The sequence below is a fragment of the Aspergillus aculeatinus genome (assembly GCF_003184765.1).
Source record: "Aspergillus aculeatinus CBS 121060 unplaced genomic scaffold BO66scaffold_1, whole genome shotgun sequence".
Taxonomy (NCBI): Eukaryota; Fungi; Ascomycota; class Eurotiomycetes; order Eurotiales; family Aspergillaceae; genus Aspergillus; species Aspergillus aculeatinus.
Genome location: NW_020291470.1, coordinates 380,927 through 394,113, shown reverse-complemented (window position 1 = coordinate 394,113; position 13,187 = coordinate 380,927). Strand labels below are relative to the sequence as shown.

The window sequence follows — 13,187 nt, the reverse complement described above, 5'->3', positions numbered from 1 at the left end:
GATTGTCTATGCCCGCGAGTGGGTGTGGGCGCACGAGGGGGGGGGGGGGATGGAGGCCTAGAGCTGATGGCCACCGATGATTTGTTGCGGGCGGTTTTAAGCCCGCTCTATTGCCTACTTAGTCAATGAGCATGGCTGTCATGAATCATGTCCACGGGTAGAGCAACGGAGCTTATACACAACACGTAAGACCCCTCCAGAGCCTGGCGTTGAAGTAGCCTTAACCGGGCGTAGGCTCCGGACTCCGGGCTGGTCTCGGAGTCGGACTTGGTGGGACCTGTGCCCATTGCATCTTGCAGGCGTGCAGGCTTGCGGCACAAGGCAAGCTATTCCGACAGGCGTGTTTTGACTTTATTCCCACCCCCGGAGGGCTTGGGCTCTTGAAGCAGTGGTGAAACAGAACGCAATGATTAGATTTCATCGAACCACTGGAGGGAGATTGAGAACGGAGCGGAGGAGCTTGGTTTCAAACGTAAACCAGACCAGTGCTGTCCATTATTCTTTAGAACTAAAGATAGCACGAAGTTCACGAACGGTGATGACTCGGACGTGAGCGGGAATACGGGCAACGGGCGGTGGTTTTGAAGCCACGAACTAGGGGCAGGCACTGTTTGAGAGCTAGCTGGAGCCGCTGTTGCTGAAGAAGGAGAGAAAAGAAAAGCAAGAAGGACCGATTCAAATCAGAATCAAAAATCAGAATCAAAAGAGTGTGGGTTTTCGGGGCACTTTTTCCACTCTGCTGTGGTGGGCACAGCAGGGCAACAACAAGATGAAGGAGTAGAAAAAGAAAAAGGTCCACGGTGGGAGAAAAAAAATATACTGTACTGTAGTTACACCAGAAAAGGCAGGAAGGAAAGCAGCTGAGGCAGAACAATCAGGCAAACAATCAAACACAATCCACAATCGGCTCTGTACCAACAAACAAGAAAAAAATAAGTAACAATAACAATAACCAACCATAACAATAATCAACAAACCACGAGTCAAATTGAAACAAGCAACACACAATCAAATTCTTCTCCGGTCCTTCGAGGTTCGTTCGTTCCGGTTCGTGTCAGCCATCGAGTCGAGGTTTGCTGATCAACCCACACTGGTGCAACCAGTCAATCCACCTTAAACTCATTTCTGCAATCTGCATGGCCTCACTGAGTTAAGCAACTACCACGACAAACCTACTTAAGTGGACTCACACATGGTCCCGATATTAAAAAAACGGATCATTCTCCGATGATGATTGACGGTAAGTTTCCAGCTCACACCCACATGGTCGATCCCCTAGGACCAAAACACCGTTAGTGTAACAGCACTTTGGCACTTTGGGACTTTAGCATTAGTCTACACATGGCCAAGATCCAGTTCTTCAAGATCAACCAATGATCGTCAGATTCAATTAGCATCTAAGACACCAGGTAGGCTACATACAAATATGGTACAGCAATACAAGTGAAACCCCCTGATTGAATCACCTCAACCCCCCACCCCCTCATTTTCGATCCCAGATGCCAACCAATAATCGCTGTAACAACACATGAGGGGAAATAATTTTTCTGCTGGAATGAAGACAAATCGGAAGAAGAGAAGGATTAAGGAGAAGAGGGAAAGGGAAAAAAAAAAAAGGAAAATCAAGGCTAGCTACAAAGACAAGAATATGAAACCCATGAGAAGAGGAACGTGACATGAAATCATCCAACGCCGCCGAAAGTCATCAATCACGCAAAATTATCCGAACGATCAACCCAGATATCTTCCAGCTCAGCGAAGTTCTGGAAGTGAAGTGGGCGATGCTGGTCGTCGTAGAATTTCAGCGGCGTGTCGATCTTGACATACACTGGCCGCTTCTCCACACTACCGAAAGAGCTTCCCATGAAGCTATAGTTCCAGACATTATCCTCCGGAACAAGGAAGTACCCACGGATCTTGTCACTGAGCAGAAGCTGGCACTTCTCGCCCATGCTAGTCGAGAACCCCTGGGGTTGGTCCGATGTCATATCCCGATTCTCAGCACCCCACTTGTAGCCCTGAGGAGTGAGTCCCCACGCGGCAAGTGAAACCGATCCAGGGGTGAAGGAAACAGTCATCGTAACCGTCTTCTTGTCCCAAGAAGGATGGGCGTTCATCAAGCGAGCGTGCTGCGTCACATCCGCGGCCGTCATATAGTGTGGCTCGTTTCCGGAAATAGTATGGATCACACCAAGAGGTTCGAGGTTGTTCAAGTAGTCATGCTGGGGTAGTTGCTGGGGCAATTGAACCTCACGCGTGTTACCAACCTGAGGAACCATGACGATCGTGCGAATCTCCTTGACTTGATCGTTGTCGGGTGGCGAGCTACCGTAAAGGAAACCGGCAACTTGCACACGCAGATCAGCAATGGTGATGAATCGCTTGAGGACGTTCTTAGGCATGATGTAGGTGTAACCCTCATCCCTAACCTCGTCAGAAGAGATGTAGATGTTGTTCGACCTAGTCCGCAAGTTGGAGGTCGCGATAGCACGGGTACGCCACTCAGTCTTCGAAGCAAAGGATTGCTGTTCGTACTGCGACGTGGTGGTGACAATGATGTCCTCACCCCGAACGTTCTGCGTCTTCGTCGTAACAGCGGTAAGCTGCTTCTGCTCCTCCTGCTGCTTCTCGATCTCGGCGGCTTGCTGGCGCTGGAGCGAGGGTGCACTGATCTCCATACCCAAGATAATGTCACGAACTTCACTGCTCGTCAAGCTCTGAACATTGACATTGTTCTTCTTGCCATAGTCATTGAGAATGAGATCGCGGAGCTGCACTTCAACCTTCATCCAGTCCTCGTCGGACAACGTGGGCCAGATGTGATGCTCTTGAGTGATGACACTCTTATCAGGTCTGAGAATGATCTTGGCCTTATCGATGTTCACGTGGAGAGCGCGCAGGATCAGAATTAGACGAGAGAAGGCAATGTAAGGGGAAATCGACTTCAGCCATTCATCGTACAGGTTGAACAGAACCATCTGGGGCTCAGTCGCCCGAAGAATCATATCAGCGAGCTTCTCGACCTTCATCGCAGCCTGGAAAGGCAACTGCAGTTCCGAAGCACGGATAGAGATGTTGGGGAAGTCCAGCAAATGCACCTCCAAAGGATCCAGAAGACCCTTACGAGTGACGATAAGCTGCTTAGGCTGCTCTTCAACAGGCAGAGACCGGATGAGCGCTGCAACTTCTTCGGCCGTCTTCCACTTCGCCAATTGACCGAGACGCTTCTGACCCGCCCAAACGCTGGTGTGGATAATCTTCAAGAACAGTTGTCCAGTGCGAGGGTTGAAAATGAAGATAGCACCGTTGATGGGCTTCGTCGTAAGGTTACCTTCGAAGGTCTTGTGAATGGTCACACGGTAGACGTTGGTATCGTCGATGAAAAGCTGGATTTGTGGACTGAAGAGCTCAGAGTAGTTCTGGGAGTTGAGGAACTCCTGGTTGCTTTCCGAAGCATACAGCTGCAGACCCTTCCGGATACGCTCTCGCAACACATACAAGGCCGGGTTGGCCTTCATGACCTTCGCCATGGCTTGTTGGATCAGAGTCTTCAGACCAGGAAAGTACTGCCCATAAGCGGAGTAGAGGTTGTATGCGAGATCGATGGCGATCATCAAACCAGTTGCGGAAGGATAGATGCTCATGCTGTCAGTAGTGTAGTCCAGGTACTTGGCACGGACGTATCTCTCGATATCGTGAGAGTCGTAGTCACCGTATCTGAGCTGGACATCAAGCCAGAACTTGTTGGTAGTAGTCGGCTCATACACGTCCTTGGTATCGAACAGCAGGGAAGGACGGGTGACATTCCACTTGTTCGTTGCGAAAAGCAGGATATCCGCACAAGAACTGTTCATCTTGTAGGACTTACGAGGGTGAATAGTCTCCTTCTGCACAGTCTCAATACCGAGCTGCTCAAGCTCCTGGTCGAAAACTTGACACAAATCCATAACAACAGACTCATGGATTTTCTGCCACAAGTGCGCACGGAAGATCTGGATCAAAGAGATCTTGAGTGTAGGGATCTTTCCGTGCAGGAAAATACCCGTAAGATCTAGTTGCACCTGGAATCCCACGTACACGTTGGCACGGTTGATGGTCGGAGACCACCACAAAGTGAACCGACGGTTAGGAATTTGATTCAAACCAGATCTTTGGGCATTCGTGAGCTTCTTAAACTTCATCGATTCCTCGAAGCCACTGGCGCGTTCCCAGAACAGACCCTCCCAAGAGGGGAAAGCCGTAGCCTTAAAGAGCGTGTGCTCCAAAATTGTCTCGACACCACCCAGCGCTTGGATGACGTCGGTACGGTAGGCGTTGAGGTTCCACAGTTTACCATCGTGACGCTGGCTGGTCCACCAGAACGGATTGCTCTTCATCAACTGGTACTGCTTGAACTCCGCACGGAGACGGAAGCCCTTGTCGAAACTGAGGGTGCTGCGGTCCTTCTGGAACAGGGTGTTGATACGGGGCAGACCGCGGTCCCAGCTGTCTTCCAAGTCCTCCAACGTCAAGCGGCGGTTCTGCTGCTGCGCCTCCTGACGTTTCTGGGAGTATTCCATCCACACCCGCTGGGAGTCGATGAACTCGGCCTCCCAAGGGATGATGTACCGGAAGATGTTGGGGATCAGCGTCTCCTCGTCGTGAGACATACCCGCGCGGAAGTGGGTGATGCCGGTGTCCGTCTGCTTGGACCAACGCTTGTCACTGGCGGGGATGAGGATGTGCGAGCCCGAGATCATACCCAGACCTCCCAGTTCCTTCGGGGTATAGAACACGGCGGGAGGGAAACGCGAAGGCATCTTGGAGTTCAATCCGATCTTGACACGAGTCTGAATCTTGGTTTCACACTTCACGATCGTGTCCAAAAGGTTGACAGTGGACACCGCAGCTTCACGGTAGTAGGTGAAGAGGGCGATCAAGGCGGTGTTCCACTTGTTGGCGATCTTGGTGAAGGTTGTGGATCCTGACGACATCAGAATCTGCCGAATGCGGTTGTTGAACTTCTGGATGTCCTCCTCCGTCACCTGCAGGAAAGCATGCGCAGTACGCTCCTTAGTCGAGTTGTCGACCAGGGACCACACGCTATCCTTCACCGAAAACTCCTCGTTCTGGTTGCGGCACTTCGGGAGGATGCGAACCTCGAACCCGCTCATGGAGAACAAGAGGTTAGGGTTGTCCTTGCTGTATACACTGGCGAAAGTATCATCCCATTCGATGGTGGTGATCGACCGGGGCAGGCGGTTCTTCAGATCCCAGAAGACGGCACGACCCAGGTTGACATCGTGTCGCATCAAACGCATCCGGCAGTCGCGTGGCCAGCACTTCTTGTTCTTGTAACCGATGACGTTCTCGAAGTTGGGATCTGGGTTCTCAGTCAAGAAACGTTGAATCAGATCTCTAGACTCGTCCGCAGAGAATCTAAGGAAGACCCAAATCTTGTCCACATAGCGAGTATAAAGACGGATGGGGTGTCTGGTTTCAGTTGCACGGTCTCTGAATTGCAGGAAGTCGTTAGGGCTCTGAGGGGGGCCAGCCATTTCACTACCTCTCTGCAGGCCAAGGAGCAGCAAATCAATCATCAAACCATAGTACTGGAACACGAAGCCAGAGAACTGTAGACCCCGAATAAGACCGTAGCTGTTGGTGTGGTTCATGTCCTTGTAACTAAGCTGGACGTTGTTCTTGGAGGTAATGTAGTCGGCCAAGTTGTGGTCCATGATCAAACGCAGCATTCTGTTCAACAGAGTAAGATCCATCTTCTCATAGACCTTAGAAAGCTCAGTCTCGATCATGACGTTCGTCTCACCGTCCTCGGTCTCCCAAACATTGGACAAGTTGTTGATTCCTTGCGCCCACTTGTATGTAAGCAGCGGAGGAACTTCCGAGTCCGAAGGCTTGATCCAAGCAGGGAAGAGATGGCGCTGCTCCGCTTGATACCATAGATACTGGTCAAGGTAGGCGTCGGTGATCTTCTCAATAGGTTCAACATCATACACGGGGTTGATGTGGCTGTAGTTGTCGTTCATATCAATCCCAACTTCCTTGAACGCTCTCTGGGTCAGGAGGAAGCGCTTGATACGGGCCAAGGTCGTTCCGGGAGAGTCGTAAGCCTGCTCAATGAGAGCGAGTTCCTCACGCTGACTCTGGTTAAGTCGGCCCTTGACAGAGTAGGCCTCACGCAGACGCTCAAGAGCAAGAATCAAGATCTTGGTGTCGTGCTTGTAAGAGACACTAGGGAACGGGATCGGCGAAAACTTGCGGGACTCGAGCCAGTGCACCATGGTCGTGTAAATGGCCACAGCCTCTTCGGATGACACGTAAGGACCATCCTTGAGGTAATTGTGCTGTCGCTCCTGCTCTGCCTTGAGCCACAAACGTGTAAGTCGTCCAAGGTTCTTCTTTGCGACCGTCTTGTCGACCGTAGCACCCCGACGGATACGTTCACGGTTATAATGAGCGACAGAAATCCACCAATCAGCCTTGCTCTTGACGTACCGGAGAATGATATTCTCGATAGGAGCTGGGAGACCGGGGACCTTCCAAGGGATGTTACTCTTCCAGCATCGCCATGCTTCCGAGAGATGCTGCAGGACCGTGTTGACCTTGTTTTGCTTAATGCCTTCCGGCATCATGTCCATAAGGTCAGCCATGACGGAAGCACGAAGCTCAAGGTCGAAGTGAGATTCCACACGCTGCTTGGTGACTGTCTTGGCAACACCCTTACTGTGGCGACCCTCGAATTGACGAGACAGCAAGTTTCCGAGCCATCTCTCAAGCAAAGGAATGATACCACGCATGAAGAAGAGCCAAACACGCCACGCCGGAGCCCAGAAACCACATCCAGGACCCTTACCCACGGGTCCGGAGTTGAACCGATAATAGATAAGGTGTTTCAAGTCTTTGCAGGAACGGATCTGGTGCATCAGCTTGTACTTGTAACGGTACATACCAGTCAGCTGTCCGACGTGGTTGAAGGCGTAAAGGATACCATCAGCCAACTGGAAGGCATCGATGTTGCCCAGGCGGTATTGTACTTGTGCATCGACAATCAGTTTGGTGAGGCGGAGGATTTCTCTCATCAGGTGGAAAGCGTTTCCGAAACGTGACTTCTTTCGCTCCTTGGTCGTCAGGGTCTTGACAGGCTTGAGGTTGAAGTTATAGTCGAGGTGAAGATAGGTCAGGTTTTTGCGGTGAATCAAGAGGTTGAGCATGTTGAAACCCTGGCGACAAACCTGCAGACCAGCCTCAACCCAGTCGATGGTAGTCTGCTGGAAAAACTTCGTAGACTTCAAGGTTTTGAGCAGATTCTGCTTGTTTTGGGCCTTGGGCTTCTTCTTGTGCAGCTCATTGAGCACATAGGTTTTGAGAAGCTTCTGGTAAGACACGCGGACTTTGACGGGTTGGCCCTGTGGGCAGTGTTCCAGATACCACTGTTTCACCAAAGGAACGTCTTGTGCGCGCACCATCTTGCCAGAGCGCTTGTTGAAGGGGTGAGGAGCCCACCACAGGGCAATAGCGGAGGCCGTGTCTGGAGTGTATAGTTCTTCATCGCCGAAGAAAGGCTCGAAATCGCCAGGGAGTTCGAAGTCGTCCTCATCGCCATCTCCGAAAATCTCATCTTCGTGGCTGACGGTGATGTTCTTGGGGGCGACGGACCGGGATGAAATGGGGTTGATTACGGGGTCGAAGTAGAAAGCAGGGAGGTTGGGGTCTTCGGTCCGGACGTAGACGATCTGAGGATGAGAGTACCAAGAGAGCTTGACACTTCTTGGCAGGGTATTGTACAGGTAGGGGTATGCGACGCGGTATTCCGTTCGGATGGGCGCGCGGAAGATGATTCGGTCAATGGCGTTGAATTCGCTGAAGTCTTCATCGTTGGGATCGATATCTTTGTAAAGTGGTTCGAAGCGAGGGCCACCGGGGATAGCGACGTTCAGCGCCTTGGCGGTGAAGAAGCTGTTCAAGTCGAACATGTGGAAGTAATTCTGGTCGACGACGTCACTCAAGAGCTGATGACTGAGTCGGTAAAGGGTGGCCATCTGTGGAAGAGTTAAGTTCCAGCTCTTGTAGCTCGGTCCATTGACATGAGGCGTATCCAGCAGAGGCCGGTGGTCATAGAACCACTCATAGACAGCTGCATCTTCGGACTCATCCAGCTCCATCTGGATGGGTTCCAACGGTTCCACATCTTCGATGTTCTCCGACCACGACAAGGGGGGTTCCTCGTCATCGAATGGAGGGAAGCGCATTCTCTTGAAGTGTCTCCGGTCACTCTTCTCCCTCCGCATACACACCCACATGGTCGCCCATTGGGCGTGGAACACAGGCTCGATGACGCGGGGGGTCTCGTTCACCAGGGTCAAGCAGCCGTTGACGTGATACAGCACCTTGACCTCCCTAGCAGACTCCCAGGGCATGGGCATGTTCTCCAGCAGCTTCAGGACGGCATGGGGCATGAACTTAAGCGCACCCAGATAGCTACGCTTCTCGTTGCTGAACTTCTTTTGCGATACGTCGCCGATGTCTCTCACGATCTTCCGCAGATGCTCCGGGGGCATATCGGCCTTCTGGGTTTCGACGAATCCGCCCTTCCGTTTCTCGCCAAAGCGGTTCCGTTGCGTCCGCAGCCATTCGTTCTTCTTCTGGGCGAACTTTGCGACATTCGGATCGGCCGGCGGTTGATATCCTGGCGGTGGCGGAGCCAGAGGCATCGAGGGCGGCGCCGACGCACCCCAGCCGGGAGGCGGGGGAGGAGGCAGAGACGCCATGGTGAGTTGAGGGATACGGTTGGAGGTATGTCCCCTCTCTTTCCTAATCGGACGTTGATTGATGCTCGTACACGAGTCGCGTCAATGATCACGTCGAGAGATGGAAAAGGTCCTGGGATGATCGCGTGTTCATCGGTTTAGATGGGGAATGTTAGTCGTTATTGCGTGAGTATCAAACGCGTTAAGAGAAAAAAAAAAGGCAATGATGATAATGGGTAGTCAACCCCGGAAAGTAAGATAGAACCGCGCCTAGACGATCCCCTTCTCGCCACGGGTGATAGCAAAGCTCCTCACTTCTGGCACCTGGCCTTAGATGAAGCAAGTCTGAAAAGAGGTGGCGGCTCTGCTCGGGCCGGCGCTAGTCCGGGTTGGGGTTAGCGCAGTCTCGCCAAATCTGCGCTAGCGTGGCCGCCCAGGGCTCCGAGCGAAACCCACACAAATCCAGATTACCTGCGAGAATTCTACGAGGTTAACGACGACAACCCGACGACGCCGCCGCCAACTTCTTGACCACCCCAGCCTCGAGGTACGGACAGACAAAATGGCGAACAACAGATTGCAATACGTGAGTCAAATCGATATCTGGAAGGTAAATGGAAGCAGGATACTAATTTTTGATCTCTTCTGCAGCGCCGCCGGAACCCGTACGTTTGAAATTTCTTTTCCCAGCCCTCACAGAGTTCCCTCATCCCTTTTGGCTCCCACCAGCCTTTTTGGTTTCGATCGCTACGATGCAAATCACGAATGTGCTCGGTTTTGTTCTGCGATAGGAGACAATTCGCTGAAGAGCGGGGATTTTCGACTTCCATGCGATTTTCATGATGGACAAGAATATTGATGGATTTTTTTTCTCGTCTACAGGTACAACACGCGGTCCAACCAGGTTCGGATCATCAAGACCCCTGGCGGTGAGCTCCGTTACCTTCACATCAAAAAGAAGGGTACCGCTCCCAAGTGCGGTGACTGTGGCATCAAGCTCCCTGGTGTGAGTAGTCCCCAGTGATTCCTGTTCGAGCGGAAGTTTTGGGAAGTGGAAGGCAAAAACGACAATCACGATATCTTCGACAATATGTGGTGCGCGGGTGCGCTCGATCGACCGGGAAGAAGATTCGCCGACTTCGACAGAAAAAAAATCTCTTTCCTTAACGCCAGTTCGAAAACAAAAGAGACAGGAAGGGAGAAAGGCAGACAATGCAAGGAAATCCAGCAAAGCGCAGTTGGCTGATCGTGGCTCCGTCACCACTTCTAGGTCCCCGCCCTCCGCCCCCGCGAGTACGCTCAGATCTCCCGCCCCAAGAAGAACGTCAGCCGTGCCTACGGTGGTTCCCGCTGCGCTGGCTGCGTCAAGGACCGCATCGTCCGCGCTTTCCTGATTGAGGAGCAGAAGATCGTCAAGAAGGTCCTCAAGGAGTCCCAGGAGAAGGCCGCCGGCAAGCGCTAAATGCGTCCCTGACGGTTTTCTTTTGTGTTGTTGTCTTTAATCAAGGAGCGGAACATGGAAAATTTTTAAAATTAGCTGGGAACGGACGGCTAGCGCGGCAGAATAAAGGCCCGTGAATCAATGAATTATATTCATGAATTGAAAATTTTCCTCGCGTCCATGCTGATTTCCAAGAACTCACGAGTTGATTTCCCTTCGCGTGTCGACACTGTAGAAAGGATTCCATCCTGCGGCCCTGCCGGTGTAGCCGGGCTTGACACCTGAAAGCACATGTCTCCGTGACATTCGGGCCTCGTGGCAATCTAATACTCACCCTGCACCCTGCGAGTAAGAAGCACGTCTTGACGTGAAGTACGTACGCATCTAGCTTGTATTCCACCTCATTTCTCGACGACAAGCTTCAAAGGCTAGTTCAAGATCTAGGCCCTTGTCTTCACGTCGACAGGATTTAACGTTCTCGTTGGAGTGATCTCCTGTAATGGAAAAAGGTTCAACTGTCGCAAAGCCGCCCAAATGCAGCAGTCCAACGTGCCTTGGGAAGTTCATGCCATACTTGTGGCTTCCCCCATAACCGCAGGCTCAGGCTCAGGCTCAGGCTCAGGCTTCTATAGACACTTGCCGCAATAGGCGAGCCTTTGCGTCACTATCCAGCGAAGGAGGGCCAAGGCCCTTTTTTCCTGCAGGGTGAGAGAAACACGCCAAAAACAAGGGCCGGAGGGCTAGGCAAGAGCAGAAACCCAAAGTACTGAACGGTTCCGTTAAGTGTCAAGGATGACTGTTTCGGAAGCAGCAAAAAAAACAAAACAAAACAAGCCATACCTAGCAAGCATACAACAAGGCTGGAACCTCCAGAGCCTTGCTAGCAAGCATTGGTAGGAGGTGCGCGGCGCGTCTATGACCATACCTCCCACGATCTCCTTCCTACCTCCGCGGAGTCTTTCAGATCACCGCTGTAGGGGTAGGTAGGTAGTAGGTATATGAGGTATATTCAATGGCCGATCACAGCTAAGTAGGAAGCATGGATTGGTCCCACGGCTATTTCCCCAGGTCTTTGGTTGACCATAATATGAGTAGATGGCTTGCTTTGTGATACATGGAGTTCCTTTTGTCACTGATTTTTTCTAAAAGAAATTCTTTGCTTTTCCTGACACGTTAGTTCTCTTTTTTGCGCATTCTTTTATGGAGGGCTGACCCTGACGCTGCCCGCATACTGGCACCCACTTGGCAAACACAGCAACAGGCTAGGCAAACTTGATTCAATGATTGGGGAGAATGGGATTGTAGGAAATCCCTTTGATCATGTCCCATTGTCACATCTACCGGGCATAAACTAAAAGTCGAGTGTCGATTCTTTGTTCGTCGTCAGCTTTCGATCAATGCTCAAAGTTCCTCTATTTGACGCAATTAATTCCCAGCCATAGCACCCTCCCATCAAACACAGCGATACCTTTTCTGTCCATTGGATCGGCCCCCTTGTACATGTCGGCGCACTAGAGCAGGATGTTCTGCAGCTGACAGGCAACTGACAGGCGGGGGTTCCGTCTCGGTTCCTGTGGTGCTGTTCCTTTGCATCATGGACTCGCCCACAGCCGCTGGCCAATTCAGTGTCCAGGCGAGATGGAAGCTGTCAGCTAGCCTGCAGCCTGGGCAAGCGCTCCTCCTAGGCACTGTCAGTGATCTTGGTTCTAGAGAGGGACCTAGAACACTCCTCTATTTCGAGGCTGCATAAGCCCGAAAATATGGGCGCGTCAAGCGGCGGAAACGAAGGTAAAGAAATAGGTAGCCCCTGTCTAGCACAGCAGGGACTATGATTGGCGATACCGCCATTCTGAGAAGTCAGTGGTTATCTTCCTCGTCTTTGTAATCGTCAACACTCTCGTCTGTTGGATAACCGTAATCAAAATCCTGGATGACACTGGGGGACATCGCTGTCCATCCATGCATTTCCCTCACCTTTCGCCCACTTCCGGTGCTGTATGTTTCTGCAACCTTCCTATGCAGCGGTGAAAGAGCTGATGGAGATGTAGTCTCAGATCTTCAGAGCGATATCTAAGAAGGAAGGAGATAAGCACCTGGGCCACAAGCCAATCTCCCACCGCCACTTGACGGCGTCCATCCTTCGTCAAACCTGATGTTGCCCGGTTCAATTTTCTTTTTCGTCCCTCTGAGTCCATCAAAGAAGACGCAATTGTTGTATGATAGTCGGCGTGCATCGGCAAGCCAATTTCAAGATGCAGCGGTCATTGGTCGGATACGATAGCCTGCAGCGACTAGTGCTGGACGGACTGTCAGCATGTTGAGGATAGAATGAATACTGTACTTAGTACTCCGTCCTTAGTGACATTCTGTCCTGGCTAATAATTGTCGATTTACCGCCAACCAACTGGACATACGCCACCGATGTGGCTTCGACTAAATGCTTTGTGTTATTGCTAGCTTCCTTTGGTCAGAGACAAAGGAAACAGGGGGGTAGGGGGGGGAGGTGGGGCATGAAATTAGTGATGGGCAATGGGCAAGGAATCTTACCCTACGTAGTGTAGCAAGAAGAGGGGAGCGGAGACTAAATACTGAACTTACTGCTCATTGCATCTCCAGCATGTCGGAGATTGGACCGAGAAACATCCAAAGCGAAGAAGAAGAAGGCAACCAACCATTCCAAGCTAGCACGGGGTACATTGATGTACGGTTAGTAGTGTGCTGTGCTGACCCCATTTGCCGGCTACCGCCAGTGTGTGCTAAAGTGACAGTACATGCTTATCTTCCCACAAGTCCGATGCCACTGTCCAATTTCATCCAGAAGAAGAGCTGTACTAGTGAGCGGCGACAGGTGACCTGATGACACAGGATGAATCAAGCTGAAGCAGCATGACGAATGTTGAGAGCTGCCCAGATTGCTCTGCTCAAGAGAGACTGAGATGTCGTCCGGATCTGTATCACACCACCAGTGGATCGGCAATCTTATGAGATCAGAGTTGTGA

The 13,187-nt window shown here is 51.5% G+C and overlaps 2 protein-coding genes across 2 annotated transcripts; one reads left to right on the top strand and one right to left on the bottom strand.

Annotated features, from left to right (window-relative positions):
- Nucleotides 1-1,334: 1,334 nt before the first annotated feature.
- Nucleotides 1,335-8,847, bottom strand: prp8 (U4/U6-U5 snRNP complex subunit PRP8). The gene has a single exon (XM_025643658.1). The coding sequence runs from the start codon at nt 8,766-8,768 to the stop codon at nt 1,710-1,712; it is 7,059 nt and encodes a 2,352-aa protein (XP_025509056.1). The 5' UTR covers nt 8,769-8,847; the 3' UTR covers nt 1,335-1,709.
- Nucleotides 8,848-9,244: 397 nt separating this feature from the next.
- On the top strand, nt 9,245-10,508 carry BO66DRAFT_466978 (60S ribosomal protein eL34). Its single transcript, XM_025652528.1, has 4 exons — nt 9,245-9,333; nt 9,399-9,412; nt 9,630-9,753; nt 10,018-10,508. The coding sequence occupies exons 1-4, from the start codon at nt 9,310-9,312 to the stop codon at nt 10,207-10,209; spliced, it is 354 nt and encodes a 117-aa protein (XP_025509055.1). The 5' UTR covers nt 9,245-9,309; the 3' UTR covers nt 10,210-10,508.
- The last annotated feature ends 2,679 nt before the right edge of the window (nt 10,509-13,187 follow it).

What these genes read in the sequence shown, in the direction of transcription:
- prp8 (XM_025643658.1), bottom strand. Translation starts at nt 8,768, where the DNA reads ATGGCGTCTCTGCCTCCTCCCCCGCCTCCCGGCTGGGGTGCGTCGGCG.
- BO66DRAFT_466978 (XM_025652528.1), top strand. Translation starts at nt 9,310, where the DNA reads ATGGCGAACAACAGATTGCAATAC. An exon ending in GTGGCATCAAGCTCCCTGGT is followed by an intron (nt 9,754 to 10,017) that starts GTGAGTAGTCCC and finishes CACCACTTCTAG; the next exon opens with GTCCCCGCCCTCCGCCCCCG.